The 17499-nt window shown below is 42.9% G+C and overlaps 1 protein-coding gene across 3 annotated transcripts in view; it reads right to left on the bottom strand.

Moving 5' to 3' along the window:
- LOC118420783 (epidermal growth factor-like protein 7) overlaps positions 1-17499 on the bottom strand; it is a 65317-nt gene that overhangs the window by 43772 nt on the left and 4046 nt on the right. For all 3 annotated transcript variants that reach the window (XM_035827772.1, XM_035827773.1, XM_035827774.1), the window contains exon 2: positions 4685-4810. In XM_035827772.1, coding sequence (XP_035683665.1) covers positions 4685-4810 — 126 coding nt within the window. The remainder of the gene's footprint in view (positions 1-4684; positions 4811-17499) is intronic.

Here is a 17499-nt window from a genome sequence, read left to right as displayed (position 1 = left end):
TTTCCGAAAAAAAAAGGTCGGCCCCCTGGTAGGAAATGTGACGCAGGCCTTACGAAACCGACACGGGCGTTACCGCCCTAATGGAACGGGGTGTTCTGACATGCTCTATGATACTGACAAAGCCATAGAACGGACAGGTGTGGCATATCATCACGACGTCGCACTTCCAGTTGTGTAAGTCAAGGGTAACCCATCTCGCTCGGGTAAAACCAACGAACTAATGAGAGGTTAAATGAGAGAAACCATGTGTCACGAGGCAGCTATCCGTAAGGCCCCCTTTCTTCTAGACAGCGATCGCGCTACGCTCTCACTGCGACCTGAATAGTATATGTGTATCCTAGGCTTTCACACTGCGTATATCACGCAAAGTGTAAAAGTGTGACCGAAAATACAACAAAACACACAAAATGTAAAAGATTTGTTCCTTTTCTATACAATTCGTTGAGTGATATGTCAAATTGTAGGTCGCAGAGAGAGCGCGGTGAAAGTGCCGTCCTAGTGAAAAGGGGGTATATCCGTAACCAGGAAAAAATCCACCCAAACTTTCACTCCTCCAAGTTTGAAACAAGAACCCTACAGACACAATCTTATCGTGAGAATAAAGCTTTCTATGGCCTAAAATGCTTTCTTCAAGATCTGTTTCAGACTTCATTCCATTTGACGGATGAAGCCCGGATTAACGCAGGATGATTGACAGCTCATTCAGACGATAAGTGGAGCAGACTGACGGTCCACTCAGGTCAGGGTCTCTGTACTCGGTCTCAAGCGTTTCTCGACTCTTATGGCTTTTGGACAGGGTTTTCAAACATGTACTGCATAAATGTCAGACGTACGGGTACTCCAAAGTGACGGTTTCTTTCTTTGATAATTCAACTGCTCTTTAAATGCCGATTATACAACATTTTGGCCCCGAAATTGAAAATAATCTCGCGAGAACAAAACCTTCATGGGAATAACATTTACAATCACTTTTCAGCATATTTGCATCATTATGCCGTATTTCTTGTGTTTGTGAACTGTACAAAGCAATCTACAAAAGTCTGATAACGTCCTAAAACCTAACTAGACCTTTCTGTTCTAAACAACAAGATACTGTAACGTTACATTAATTTGAAACATTACAGCTTTTATGGTGCAATGATTTGTAACCTCCCTCCCTCCCTATTGGCATGCAATTCTATAGTGTTGGTCTCACTTACTATGTAACGAAATGGTAGGGAAATATACTTTCTATAGTGTCTAACTGTCTTTATGTAATGGACCTTTTATGTGTTTTAAATTCGTTGGTAGACTATGTGGCGTGTATCTCTTTGCAAAATCTCCCCGTGCTGTACCAGCATCACTCCTCCCCCGGAAATATCCAACCGAAATCCCCGTGTTTAACTTACTCCGGTTCAAGTTTACATTTGGGCTCGGAAGCTGCGATATCGTGTGACTCACCAAAATGCCACTGCCTTTTTACCTAAGCTGACCCAATCCTAAACACGTGCTAAGGTCATATCCATTACTTACTTCTTTCAAAACAATTCCTAAACTTGAACTACACATTTGCGAGTAAAAGAATGCCTGCCTGTGTTTAGTACTAGGAAATCCGTGTCATGGAAGATGATAATTTAGTACCAGACAAAAATGGACAAGGCTGAAAATTTTTGACATACCCAAATTCAACCTTTCAACATTGGATATAAACTCCGGACGTATCGGTATCAGACATCGTATATTACAGCTGTTGTGTCATTTATACGTTACAGACTTTGAGGGTGAAATTTATGTGAAATGGCCACTCTAAATACTAGTATTACAGTCAAAATAGACAGCACAGCCATTGGTCAGTCCATGACCACCATACAGTATACAGTTTATGTGGCTTTTTTTCTTCAGACGTTCAGTCAATATTGGCCATCGTAAAATCTTAGCAGCCATAAGCAGTACAATATCGTCTAGGGCTGAACTCTCTAGATGAGGTATAATAGGGGTCATCTGTAAGCATGGTCATGGGTTCAAATCCTGTCATATCACCGTTCTTAAATGACTTTCCTCGCTTTAGCCAGGTGTAAAAATTGTTACCTGGCTTGGGTTCCGCCTCCCAATACTGTACCCTAGACACGGTGGATAACAATCCAATGCCCCAACGGCCCCAAACTGACGCAAGTGTGTGTATGGCAAACTTCTTTCTCTGGATCCTTATGCACTACGCATCACTCTAGTGTCGTCCACAATACACGTAACCTGTTACAAAAGCCTAGAAGGAAAAAAGAAAGCTGAAAACTCCATATCCTGTTGATGACGTCCCCTTGTTTCACTTGCCCTGTACACGTACGTTACATGACGACTTCTTGACACTGTCCAGGCCCGCCGGAAACCTTGCTGATATCTCGGCTTTAGGATGTCGACTGCACTGAGCGCTAATTGCATCGATTTGTATAATGAGTCTGTTTTGCAAACACACACGACAATGCCAAAACGCCAACGAGTTTCAGTGACAAGTTTTAGCGAATAGGAAGAAAACATGTCACCAACTATCTTTGAACTTTGTACATGTGGCAGACTATGGTTTGCCCTGGACGATATGTGGTTCATTTAAGTAAGTAGTAGTTGTCTTTTTCCGTCTAAAAAGGTAAAAAAAAGTATTTAGCCTATTTGAGGCCTTTTGGGCATTGAATAGTCATCTTTTGCGCCTAGGGCACGGTATCAGAAGCCGAAGCCTATGCCTCTCCTTCCACTGCCTTTTAAATGTACCTCCCAACCGAAGTCAGGTATCCATTTTTACATATAAGAGGAGTGTAGAAAGTTTTAAAGTACGTTTCGCAAGGACACAACGTCTAGATTGGGATCGAGTCCGTGGTATATATCTGTTAACAGGAAACGCCTCCCCTTTTAACTTCGTCGAACACAGGACCGCCACTTTACGCCCCTTCCGAAACATGGGTGCAGCCCCAACCGAGATGCCCTTCCTTGGGTTTGATCCGGGTTCCCTCCGTTACTTACAACCAGGAGCTCGGCTGCTGCACTACAAGGACATCCACCTCCTCACAGATGTACGGCAAGGCTTAGGTCCCAATTCCCAACCAGGGCCCGGCCGGGTAGATTTCGGAAAAGACAAATATGATATCAAAGGCAAAAAACAACGAGCATAATTTGTATATAGAGAATATTTTGCCCTGATAATTTAGTTGTTCCTCTCCGCAAACATCCTGGGGGGGCCCGGTTTGGAAAAGGTACCTAGGCCTAACACATTATCTCTCGTGAGAAAGTCAACAGTGATCCTGTAGACCTTAATACTGAAGCTAGACTGAGACACAGACAGGACATTGAGTGGTTTCCCCTATTTCCGTGATTCCTGGTGTAAACACGGGACGGTTTAGGTTAAACAGACCACCGGAAACACCCAATCGGCTTGACCCCGCGGGGTGGTCTCGTTCGCCTGATTTTGAAGAAAATACAACACATTTCTAGTCTAATCACTTTGTGCACGTCTTGAATACAGGAATACATTAGTTGGATAATAGTGATGCCATGATTTGTGACTACAATTGTTGTTGCAACACTTATGATGTCCGTTTTGGAAAATTTGGACATCTTGGTCTTTTTCAAGCCATCTTATTTTTTTTCGGCCTCTTGCATTGCATTTGCAGCCTGCAGAGGATGTCACACATAAAATCTACTTGCTGTGGCCTAATGGCTAAATGGCCTGGTTCATGTTACACGGAGCACGGCCGAGGGGAAGTTTGGAGGACGACCTGGTCGCGTGGCTGATTACTGAAGTCATTAATAACCCTGGCTGAAGAGACATGGGGAATAAGTCGAACGTGGACTTGACGTGGTACCTCACTACACTTGGGTCACCGGTGCGGCACTGGGGGGTTCGTTCACTACGGCTCTGTTGTGTTATTTTCGCCAATATTTTAATAAGATAGATATTGTGTAATAAAAGTATGACTCTTTATCTCTGAAATTCGTTAAGTAATCTTTCAAACACAGTGCCACACCAGTGCCCGAAGTGCAGTGAGGTACTACCTCTCCAAGGAGAGGTTAGGCTGCGTTTGGTTTTCGACGTCTTTTTACGCGTTTTTTCGGATTTCCTATTTTGTCAGGTTTCCTTTTCGTCCTTTAGAGTTCAGACAAAAAGACAAAAAAAACGATAAAACGCATAAGAAGGCATTGAAAATAGCTGGACCTTAGCTTATGCCAAGAAAGTAGCTTTGAGAAAGGAAGGTATGTTGGGAATCGTCAGTTTTGCTCATCGAAAATACAAATGATCTTAAACTGGTTTGTTCGAAGGTCAAGTTCGAAGGTCTCCTAGCGGCATCCTCTGCGGTACTGCAGTGGAACTTCCGGTTTTGATCTCTCGTGTTCTGTACAATCTCTGGTCGTGATGTTTCCGTGATAGATAGCTCTAGGCGCAGAGAGTAAGTGCTATATAGGTTTAGGCACCCTGTGTGATCATGTAATACTATTTGATGTCTCTTCCGACCTCTCTTAGAGTCGAGTTTGCTTACTCAAGAAAGGCGGTTAGACTAGTTCCCAATCCACCGTTGCATCCGTACAATGGAGGTATTTTCCCGTGACGCTAGGTTTGGAATTCGATACTGAAAGACGCGTAAGCTTGGGCACCTGCATGCTTCCACACAACTTACACATTTTTGACCACGCCTTAAAGGCGGAGCCATTATGGCTTACTTACTTGTACGAGCTGCAGAGTCTCATTCCATCGCAGACGGTCATGTATGGTGTGTACTGCGGCTGCGCAAATGAGTCCACGCACAGTTTGGGAATGCTGACTTGCGCCTGGTCCTGACAGACGTGTTTTCTGGAAGAAAAGAAGAAAAAAAACACAATAAGTCTTTTATAGTATATTTTGAGTGGCGTCGAATTGTCCAGTACTAGTAGTTACGCTAGCGTGTTGGTTCGATTCCTGGCATTCCCGTGTAGACGTTGTGTCCTTGGGAAAGGCAACTTATTCCTTAGTCCACCCAGGTGTAAAAATTGGTTTTGAGGACGTAAAATGCCTCAGAAAGAGAGGGGAAAGGTACATTACTCCCCACTCCACATAGGTGTAAAATTGTTGCCTGATTTCGGTTGGGGAGGTAAAAGGACTGAGAACGAGGGGAAGGCAGATTATTCCTTACTCCGCTCAGGTGTAAAATTGGTACCTGATTGGTTGGGGACGTAACATGCCTTAGAAAGAGATGGGAAAGACACCTTATTCCTCACTCCACCCAGGTGTAAAATTGGTACCTGATTTCTGTTTGGAAGGTAAAAGGACTGAGAACGAGGGGAAGGCAGATTACTAGTATTCCTCACTCCGCTCGGGTGTAAAATTGGTACCTGATTGGTTGGGGACGTAAAATGCCTTAGAAAGAGACGGAAAGGCACTTTATTCCTCACACCATCCAGGTGTAAAAATTAGTGCCTGATTTCCGGGAGGTAAAGAACCTAGAAAGAGAGAGATGGGCTCCGCCTTCCTAAACGGTCACCTACATACAACCAACTGTCCCTACGGCCTCAAAAAACTTATGGGGATTACTTTAACTTGTACCCTTTATCGCAAATTTTACAATGTTCCCATAAACTTTATTGCGCCTCAATACTCCGTCAATATGCAGCAAAGCACAGGTTTATGAATCCAAGACGACACACAGCGCAAGTCTTGTGTCATAGAATTCTTCCATGCTTCTACAAACTCGTGGTAAAAGGCGTTACGACTCTACAAGCCAACAACAAGACGTTAGCTGCAATGTAGGTACAGCTTACAGGTCGTATTGAAAGAAAATAAGCATTACACGTGCATTTGGTACTTTATTAAGTTTACACATTACTCCGGGAACCATCAATTCCTGCCAAGGACATCATCTATCATGTGGATTTCTACAATAGGATCTCATGACTTTATCAGCACCCAGCATCAATCAATTAGCTTTCTATAGAACGGAGTTGCTCCTTCAATTTGGCCACACACGTTTCTGTTGGGCAATTCTACCAAATTGTTTCTGTAAGGGGAGAAATTGAGCATGGTGTTGACGTTATCCCGAATTCCTGAGGGAGGAAAAGTTGGCATGTCATCGGCGTGACAACGGGTTTACTGCTAATTGGCGAAACGATGTTATGGCTACGGGGCCTTGTACTTCGGTAATTGTGGTCACCAATACATGTCAGCAGGTCTGATCAAATGTGTGGATGGATGGATTTGTAGCCCTTCTATCAGCCCTTCCACTGGGCTGCCCCCCCCCCCCCCCCTAAAATCTTCATGGCAAACACCTCCGTGCCAGGAGAACTGAAAACATCCTAATCATGTTGATGTCCTGTTGATGTTGCCATGGTTATAGTAGTGTTAGATATAGGTTATAGTATAATCGTTAAATATTTCGTTACAGAAGGTTTCCTTAATGTCGCGTATAACCTGTTTCCATAGCTCTTTTATTTGGCAAAAGATTGGACATGAAGGACGTCAGCCCAGCTGACTACACTGGCCGACGACCGCCAGAAGTGGAAAGCTCTTGTGGACAGTCAGACTACCCCAACGACCACCAGCTACGGGACAGAATGAGTGAGTGAGTGAGCGAAGCCAGGTTCTGTGAAGGACTCATCACAATATTGAAATGAGCCAAGGTGCGACTAGAAAGACTCGTGTTCTAGTTCGGACACGTATTCCAGGAAACTCCGAACCATGTTCGACGATGTTCTATCAAGTAATTCGAACTGCACGCCAAGGATGCATGTTGTCTCCAATTCTTTTTGCCATGGCGATAGACTGGGTCCTTGCAACAGCAACAGAGGGGAAAGGGATTCAGTGGATACAGAACACAAAGTTAGCAGATCTTGACTTTGCTGATGATATAGCTGCTCTAGCAGACCGCACACAGGACCTACAACCCCTAGTGGAGGACATAGGCTCATCTGCAGGCAGTATTGGACTCACCATTAGTGCCAAAAAGACCAAGAACATGTTAGTAGGGACGCACCCCCCTCCCACAAGTGTGATCATTGACAACAATGAAGTGGAAGTGGTGGAGAACTTTACTTACTTAGGCAGCTCCATGAACAACAGAGGGGACATGGACAAGGAACTAGACTGCAGGCTAGGGAAGGCCTCAGCTGCTTTCAACCAACTTGGCAAGCTGTGGTCTAGCAAGAAGCTCTCCCTGGGAACTAAACTGCGATTCTACAACAGCAATGTTCTCTCTACCCTACTTTACGGATGCGAAACATGGCACATGAAGTCAAGCCAAGAAAAGAAACTAGATGTCTTCGACAATAAATGCCTAAGGAAGATACTAGGCATCAGATGGGATGACTTCATACCCAACACTGAAGTAAGAGCTAGGACCAGCCAAAAACCAGTGTCTGTGACAATCCGAAAGCGGCGCTTGAGCTGGTTGGGCCATGTCATGAGACTCTCACCAGACAGACTGGCATACCAAGTTATGCACTGGGCACCACGGGGAAAGAGACGTAGAGGTCGCCCCAGGATGAATTACAGGCACACCATCGAGAGAGACCTACAAACAGCTAACATCAACTGGAGGGATATACAGAGGATAGCTGCTGACAGAGCTTGCTGGGCCAACCTGACTGCCTCATGTGTCGGACGACACGGGAGCCCCTAAGTCTAAGTAAGTAAGCGTTCGAACCTGCGGTCATTTGCAACTTGGGCCGCCTTAACTCAACCGAATATTAAAATCATTACTACTACCAGAGAGGATGTTTCCAATCTCAAGACGTTGTCAGGTTCTGGAACAGATCCGAATCACGATTCCCAACCAGGAACACTTAGGCTAAGAGTCGTCAACTGTTGCGAGTAGGGGTAAGGTTTGTTTCCGTACCGGTCCAGAAAAATCGGACCTGAAAGAAATTAGCAGACCGGATTTATACCAAATAGAAATGAACCGGCAGGCATTCACGTGTTTCGGGGCTTACCAGACCAAGAGAATAATAAGAGCGAAACAGAGCAGAGTTGATAACGGTAGTTATTTTTCTACAGTCAAACTTGGCCTTGGAGCAGAGTCGTGGAAAGGTCCCGAATGTGTGACAGAAGAGGTAGCATTGGGGGGCGGGGGGGGGGGGGGGCGGGGCGGACACTGCAAGAATCTCAGTGTACGTGTGCACGTGGTGTTATCTCGGGACATGATCCCATCCTATCTGGTACATGTGGCCGGACCACCGGCATAGCAGACACCTGTACCACTAGCAAGGGGCAGAGAATTGGAAGAATGTACACATAGGTGATAGTGATAAATGACTTAAGGCAGAGCTTCTTTCTTCAACACTGCTAAAGGCATCGAATAATACCATCTTCACCAGCGCCCATTCATACGCATGGTTCTTTGTTTATGCCTTGCATTAAGTTGTAGATGAAATACAGTCAGCCACGCTGATGAGATTGTACTTCTAGTTAACGGATGTTGCTTAGCTTAAAATTATGTGATCAAACATCGAGCGAAACATCCCAAAACTCACACCCTGTCTGCCTGAGTTAAAAGGATTCCTTAAGTTTAAAGTTGGTAAAGGAACTTTGATAAAAGTAAACGACTTGACACAGAGCCTTACACAAAACGTCCAATTATCATCTCTAAATTTCAAGATATAAAGATTATCTTACAGACAATGTGTGTATGACAATAGTTGCATTTGGGATCACATGGATGGCAGGTCTTTACGTTTATGGCGGCAGTCTTAGCAGCGACACCTTAGCTGCAGTGTGAAATAATCTATACAGTCAGAAATGCCCTGAAGAAGATAAAAACGTTTACCAAAACGTCATCCGTGACTTTATGTGTTAGTTGTGAACAGAGAACCTTGTTATCCAGTTCTTTTCCCACCCGATGGAACTATTCACGGATTGTTAGTGGACGTTTTTGAGCTGAGGTCAGGGTCAGTGTGTTCCTCAATAAACGTTAAGACCTTTTAGCTAATGGATTTGCCCCATAAACCGACTGTAGCGTTTCCTCCACCGGATGTAAATCCTGTTAACTTTGGCGACTTTTAGACAGGTTCATTGAAGCTTAAACTAGCGGCTGTAGCCAGCTTGAAGTTTTTCTCAGTCATCCAATTCCAATTGACGGAAAACTTCTATAAGGACTTTTGCTCGTCATTGTATACACTTTCCATCATTGTTTAATTTACAGAATGGTGTTTTGGGCGTCGTTTATTTGAATTTAGATACTTTTGTATATCTTCCAGGAGATGATCTCAAATTTTCCCTTCACACACAGTGAAATGCTGTCAAATGATGGAATGACACCTGCGAGTAGTTGCTCTCACACACTAGCAAATACACAATGTTTTCGTCCACTGAACTTCAGAATTTTTTAAGTCTCGGAAAATGTACAGAAATGCATTGTTGAACATGATTTCTCTGCATTTTGTTCTTTCTCTGGTGAAGAGAAGACCGCCATCCGTGCATGTTTTCTGTCACTCTGAAATTTCGTGATATTCCGACAGAAATTCGCAGCGCAGTTTCGCGGTGCGGTGCCACATGCCGTACATGCTCCGGGCCATCTTCCATGGAAACAGGTCGTTCATCTTCCACTACTGTACGGCAACAGGCAAGACTGGATCATCTGGTTTTGAAGTGATCTCCAACCAGAAGTAGTACTAGTAGTTAAGTTTTCTAAGAGTGTATTTGGCAGTAGGATATCATAGTTTTCTTTTAGACAACCAATAAAGTTTTACCTTCTTACGTTTTGATGCTTATTAGACTTAACTGGTTGTGTAACAGAAAACTCCAATATGCTATCATTTGACGGTGTTTTGTGTGTATTTTGAAGGTGCTTGCTTTTGCAGATACTCTGCCGCAACATGTAACAGCGTCCTGCAACAGCGCCAAAAAGACTACGGACAAATCAGGCTGCGACATTGACTTTTGAGCATGGATAATGATGTCGTCGTCGTCATGCTATTGGTCAATGTCCTTGTTTTACCTTTTAGATGTTGAGATGATATCACATTGGTTAGTGTCCTTGTTTCAGCTATTCGGTTGCTAGAACGATTTTTACCAAACCTGACAACTATGATGGTGACAAAAACACCGCTGTTTGGAACAAGGAAGTCGCCAATATTAAAAGTAAGTAAGCTTAACTAAACAATGTAACATCAATGTTTACAGCGGCACCCTTTGATGTGTGATTGTGAAGGTCATTGAGTCCACTTGTGTTCTAAGCCCCCCTAGACAATATTGCTCCAAGCCTTCGGGCAGAAGATTCAATTGTCCTGCTATCACGTATAGGTGGTATCTCACTGCACTTGGGGCACCGGTGCGGCACTGCGGGGTTCGTAGATGACTCAACGAATTCCAGAGATGAAGAACGATTTTTTATACGTTATGTGCATTTTTTTCGTATTCTAAGTCATACTTTTACGTATTAGGCAATATCTAAATCATCCAAAATCGGCGAAAAATACACGCAGTAAACGAACCCCGCAGTGCCGCACAATAGCGACCTAACACAATATACCACCTTCTCCTACTATGACTCAATCAGATCACTCATATCTAGAAGGGTCTACGGGCACAGTGGGTGTTCTCATCGGAAGACCACATGTACAGTGAGTGTTTGTTAATGATACTGGAACTTTCTACAGTTTCTCCATACTATAAAGATACCTCCATAGGTGGTTGTGGTATTGTCTAGTTGGGCAGTGTGTGCTGAACAGCCAAACCATTAAAAGGTAGAATATTGTATTAATGTCAATCTTTTAATATTGATACAAAAAAACGCACTACTGATATATTGAGAAGTGGACAAACGAGATACAAACAATCAATGAACCCTCACCAAACTTGGTTTCTACAGCCAACTGCATTTGAAACTTATGACGTTCTGAAACCTTATTGACGATGATTTATAATGTAATATGTCGGCAAGGTCATGATGTTTACAGGAAGCAAGCAGATTTGTAAAAACACAAAATGATGTAATGATTTATCGCCAAGTAGAAGTGTTTTTCTACCCTTGAGTAGTTTTACTGACAGCTGAAAACCTTAAGAAATAAATCCAGAAAAACACGGACGTTTGCTATTTGAGTTATCCCACCAACAAACATAGGTAGAAAAGTTTGTGGTCAGATTTTCTGAGACTTAAGTAAACACGTTGCACCAGTTCCTTACACCATCACACCACAGTAGGGCCTCTGCAAAAATCCTCGCCACAAAGTTTTTAGAACGTGCTTCGAATTTCTAATCGATACCTGCAGACTGCCGCGGTCCTCGCTTCCAAAGAAACCGAACAAGCTGCTCGGCCCAAACATAGAAGCCCTGTTTGTGCAGGACTTAGCAAAAGTGAAAGAGCATTTGATGAGTGTTTAAAGAGGCTTAACCCTGTTATATGGCGCGAAACCTTTAAACACAGACCTCATACCATGGAGGAACTGTAAACTCTAACCGTCTGAGTACACCAGTAAACCACATCTGAAGGACCAATGTTTATTTGACAACTGTCCTCTCCGCACATAGTTGACAGAAGACCCGAGGAGTTATCAACTTTGTAATTTCTAGAAACTCACCAAACCAAGGACCAAACACACCCTTTAAAAACAAAGCTGAGAAGTTTGTACAATGAAGTAAGCCCGAAAAAAAACTGGCTTAACTAGTTTTGATTGTCGTGGATTGGGCGTAAGTCGGGCATGATAGCCCCTATGTTGTTCTACTTGGTCACGCTACTTCCTCACCCAACCATTTCTGAATTGACAAGCCAGCCCTGGCTGTTACGTACGGTTGTTAAAGACACAGATAAAGGAAAGTGCATCTTTTAATCACGCTGAAGAAGAAGATAAGAGCAACATGCTATGGTTCTCCATGACAGAACGTAAGTCGTACGTGATGGACAGCGAGAACAAGTTGTTCAAGGCTATTGGTCGGCTGAAATCATGCGAGTGTATCACAGTACGTGTTATGAGGTGTTTTGCAAACGTCATTTAAGTGTTCATAACGCCCGTCTCCACTGCGTCTCGCTACCAAAAATTGGACAGATCTTACAGCAAATTACAAAGACAAAGAACGTACTTTTAATCAAATTTTATTAAATATGTTAATCTCTTCGAAAGGGTTCAGGGTCAAATTGCTAACAAGAGAGGGAAAATGGTCAAGGACCATGGGAAAGTGGGAAAAATGTAGTTACAAAGGATAAATCAGTCTGTTTGATTTATGTTTTACTTAATATTTACGTTTCCTTTGTATATATGATTTATATGGATGGTTCATCTTTTGTTTATGTTTTGTAATGTTATTTTTGAATAAAGAATTTTTAAAAAAGAACGTCATTTTGCATGTTGTTTTGACTTGTCTTTTAAAGCATATCTAAATCTTGCATCATATTCCAACCATGATCACAAAATTCCGATTTTGGTGGCTGCACGGGTCCTCCTAGTGAAAAGAGGGTCTCCCGTAAATTAGTCACGGAAAAAAACAATTAATTAATCAATTAATAAGATAACAAGGGTAAAAGACTGTTTTTTTAATATCAAGACAGGTGGATTTCACACGACACAACAACCCAAGAACCCACGTACAACCATCCCAAGAATGCCTTCAGTTATCCGATTTCACGACGATCGTTCGACGAATGTGATTAAACCCTTAACAACAATTCTAACTAAATAACTCAACAGCAAAGACTATCCAATATGGAAAACGCCGTCTGAAACGTCTGACCGTGGCCAGTTGCTTAAGTAAATAATTTTACCTGGATGTCTAACCTTTATCAAACTATCTAAAACATGTACAGTCTATGTTGGTAGTTTCCTATGTGTCGCCCTATATCTACAATGCAGGAATTATCACATGTTAGTACATATAGGCCAATGGTACGTGCGATTTTGCGCGTGTCCTATGCAAGGATATTCAGGCTGGTATACTATGACTTGCTGAGTAAAAGTAAATCTCATTATTGCATCATCTCACCCCACAAAGTGCTGCCAGGACAAATGTACGGCTCGCCAAACAGACAGATAAGATATCACTGTAAATGTAAAACTGACACAGTTCCATGGAAAACATCACGTAGGTTCAGCCAATTTGCTACATAGCAAACAACCAAATCAAATTGACGAAGGTCAAAATGACCATAGAATGTGCGCATCAGGAGATATCAAAAGCGGAAGCTCCACTGCAATACCATATACAGCCACTAGGAGGACTATTATCGAACTTGACCGTCGTTTCGACCACCACCCACCTATTAGATATCTTGATGATCTATTTACAGCTAACTGAAATTATACTGTCTCCAGGCGGAGATAACACACACACACACACACACAGACACACACAGACACACACACACACACACACGCACACACACACGCACACGCACACACACACACACGCACATGCACACACACACACACAAACGACACCGAAAACAAAACCCTCTTGCCAAAGTTAATGAATGCCAAGTGACATATGACAATGATATAAAAAGGCATCGCCCGAAATGTTGAAGATGAAAAGCTTCAAGAGTTTATATGTTTTAGGGCAGTGGACTTTGCCCTGACCGCAGCCGTGCCTTTCGCTGTTCCCCAGCCATTCCGTGCATGCAGTCTCCTTACACTCAAACGTTAAAGCGTAAAAACAGAAACCAGAAGCGGATCCTGACAGTGAAAAACGAACAGACCATCTGGATTTTACACACAAAATAAAGCCGAAAAAACCTGAGCGACCCCGTCTAAGACCTTACACCGATAAATCCCCTTCCAAAACAATGGCGGATGTCTGAAGCCAGGGAACTTGTTTGTGTAAGAACGATAAGGCTGCAGGACACAGGGATTGGGGAGGTGTGAAGAGGCATTACGCACATGACCCTCCGTGTTTGTAAATTATCGGTTGGACCGTGTTACAGACATGTTCTCGGGTTACACCGTGTTTTGGTGGCACATATTGGGTCTTGACAGCTGCCTGCAAAATCCTCACAAACAGTAAGAAAGGATAAACATGAAGTATTGCTTTTTTTCACGTTAACTATGACACAGTTGCCGCCATTAAGTTCTTCAAGATTTCACAAAGCTGATCAGGAAACTGTCTGTCTTAAACATACTGATGGAAAAGGGTAAATAATTTTCTTCTTCTCGGGAATTTCGAGAGATACTGTGCTGACTTTTCTCATATTTCATGAAAATTATAAGACAAATGCTGAACAATAGATATCCACTGGACCAATTTGATGACCGTCTCATCTTTGGGTCAAAAGATACAATCATCTTCTTTCGAGCATTGAGGGGGATGGGACAAAAACGGAAGTTCACTGTGATACTATAATAAGCCGCTAGGTGGCTTAAAATCTAATCATTTCACGATCTTATCAAGACCTACTAACATATCAAATATGAAGCTATTAATCCATCCAGGCCTACTCGAGTTATTCATATATTCATACATATGGACATGCACACACAAGCTACCCAAACACAACCTTCTGGCGAAGGTAAATGCTGAATACGATATTTCCTGCTGTCTGCATAGCACGCATCAGTAGCTCCACCGGAGAAAGGTTTTCTGAAACGCCAAAACCACTTAAATGCTGTAGACTTTGGAATGAAGATCTGCCAATCAGAAAAGTACTGATGTCGGACAAAAGTAGACCTAGATTCTCTCTCCGGTTACACGACATATGGTGCACATAGCGGCTGCACCCATCTCCATTTGGCCCTTGGGCCACAAAGCTTTGCACAATCACTACAGCAGGGGGCTTGTCTCCTGGTAGTGGCGTGTGTTCAACTACCAAAAGCGTCGTGAAACATTTCTAAATGTCTTTGATATGACTAGGACGTGGATCTTGGATCGAACCTCCTAGTTAACTAGTTACCGAATGCAATTCGAACACTCTATTCACTTGGTCATTGCAAGTGTTGTTATATCACACGTATGAAGCTACTCAAATATCATACAAAACTAGAAAATAACGTTAACTAGAGAGATGTTAGGAGATAACTAGAGGTATATCGTTTTCACACTCATTGAGGGGTCCGCACTCTTTTTTCCCCATGAGAAAAGGACCTTAAGCTTGTTTGTCCGTTGTGCACGCGCAACCCTTCTTCCATATTGTCCCATGGAGAAATGTTTGTTTTGCCGACACTTGATCCCTGGCCATTAATCGGTAGTTATATTTGTTCAAACTCCACCAGAACGTCTTTTCCATTAGACTGTGTAACCGGCCAGATCTGAACAGATGGACCAAAGATATAAATGTATTAGCTATCAAATAACCTCATTTCAAAGGGATTTTTTAAGTTGGTCATCGTCACAAGGCTATAATTTGATCTCATGTTGGTGCAGACCTTTGTAATGTCTCTCTCTTGCCGCATACAGCAGCAAGTTTCACTGCTGTTCCAGTAGCAGGGTATATGCCTTAAACTAAAGGGATAGGTTGCTAGCCCTTCTCCTTTAACGTGCTCGAGGCATTTCTTTGAACGCACGGGACCCCCATTTTACGTTTCTTCCGAAAGACAGGTGCAGCCCCAACCAAGTTGCCCTACCCAGGATTGAACCAGGGACTCCCAGTTAGGCTAAGGTCACATTTTCACACCGGGGCCTGGCCGGGATGTTTTAAGAAACGAAAAATCTAAATTTATACCTTGAAATACACACATATCATGCCAATTGATCTTATTTTGACATTTTGATGTCTTTCACATCATTCTTTTTGCTCCCGAAAGCTGCCCGTCCGGGCCCCGGTTTGGAAATGTGACCGAAGCCTTACCGATGAATTGGAACCAGGAGCTCAACTGTAAAACTGCTACCAGCCGAGCTACAGGGACATCCCATAATGTTTAACACCATAAAGGTGGTTGCTTTGGAGCCTATTACGAAAACGTCATATTTAGAGACTGGACGTGGCGTACCTACCAGTAAAGTAGCATACATGTTGTACGCATTGATCGTACTTAAAAAGGCGATAACATTTTGTAACGTTTCGTTAAGGTTTACTTTTCAACAAGGTCTACGGTTTGTGCCAACTATGTTAAAATTTGGAAAATAAAATGCTGTGACCGACTAAAGTTTATACCCAAACATAAATCCTAACTGGAATTCGAAATAGGAATATACTAAAACAGACTAGTCGAAGGAGAAAAGCCACATTTTAAATTTTGATCACGTCTTACTATTTATTTACAACTATGCGTTCCATACACACCTGTAGTGGGGGGAATATTACACCGTAAGCACTGCCCATTACAAATCACTGACATGTGGACAGCTGCGAGTCTTAAATCTAGAGACAATTTACCGGACGTCTTAAAAGAAACCATTACTTTTCACTGTCGTCTTAATGGACCGATCCTGTCGAACGCCATATCGAACAGATAGAACCCCCTATTCTATTTCGAACACCTCACCTCGAAAAACTGCCCCATAACTATTGGACAGAAATGGCTATTTTTTACGGAGGTGTTCGAAATAGAACCATGATCGAACAGGGGGCGGGGTTTTGGGATCGGTCCATTGACGCTCTGCCGAGCTCCGGCACCTCAGTTAAGTGCAAAGTAAACGTCACAAACCGAAAGGCAAGTCTACATAGCGCGCGCTGTTTTTGCACGGTAATGCGAGTGTGTTTGGCTAGGGGGTCGTGGACTCCCCTCCAATTTCGTCAAAGATCGCAGACAGTGACAGACACAAGTTGGGAATGTTTTGTCTTTGACTGGTCCAGTTTTCAATAGCCGTGTTAAAACAGGAGATGTGTTTGTATGGGAAATCCTCCTCTTCCTTTCCTCCATTCCTCTAGACGGCGATCGCGCCAAAACCTCGCTGCGACCTCGCTACGACCAAGATCGGATTTGTGCAATACTCCACTTCATAATTGGAACATCTTGCAAAATGTAAACGCGTGATTAAAAAGACAACAAAGCACATAAAGCGTAAAAGGATTTGTTCTTTGCCTATAGAATATGTGGAACGATCTGACAAATTGTAGGTCGCGGCCCTAGTGAGATGGGAGCCAGGGCCGGTGGTACAAATCAAAATAAAGCACTTTTGAGAAAAATGACATATTTGCAGAACGCGTAATATACTTTCACCGAGAATATGATGCTTTGGCATGAATTTATTGCCATGAAAATATTTCCTGTCGGTGAATGTGTTCGAAACGATGCTATGTCAGCTTGTTTGTGGTTTTAAGAAATGGTTGCTCTATTTTTAGCGAACAAGGTATAAGTCACGCACAAAAAAAAAGATGCCCCTACTACCGAGCTTTGAAAATTGGAGATACAATGTATTGTGTTTATGTGTATATGTGTGTGTATGAGCGCGCGCGTGTGTGTGTATGTGTGTATGTGCGCGTGTGTGTGTATGAGTATGTGTGTGTGTGTGTGTGTGTGTGTGTGTGTGTGTGTGCGTGTGTGTATGTGTGAGTGTGTGCGCGCGCGCGCGTGTGTGTATGTGTGTGTGTGTGTGTGTGTGTGTGTGTACACACACATGCACAATATTTTAGGTCAGCACAACCAAATATTTTAAGTTAGCACAACTGAATGATTCATAAATGGATTACGATGATATTAAGTGTGTGTGTA

Source organism: Branchiostoma floridae, chromosome 8 (assembly GCF_000003815.2).
Source record: "Branchiostoma floridae strain S238N-H82 chromosome 8, Bfl_VNyyK, whole genome shotgun sequence".
In the NCBI taxonomy this organism is placed as follows: domain Eukaryota; kingdom Metazoa; phylum Chordata; class Leptocardii; order Amphioxiformes; family Branchiostomatidae; genus Branchiostoma; species Branchiostoma floridae.
Note: the sequence above shows the minus strand (reverse complement) of the source record. Positions and strands in the feature narration are given on the sequence as shown.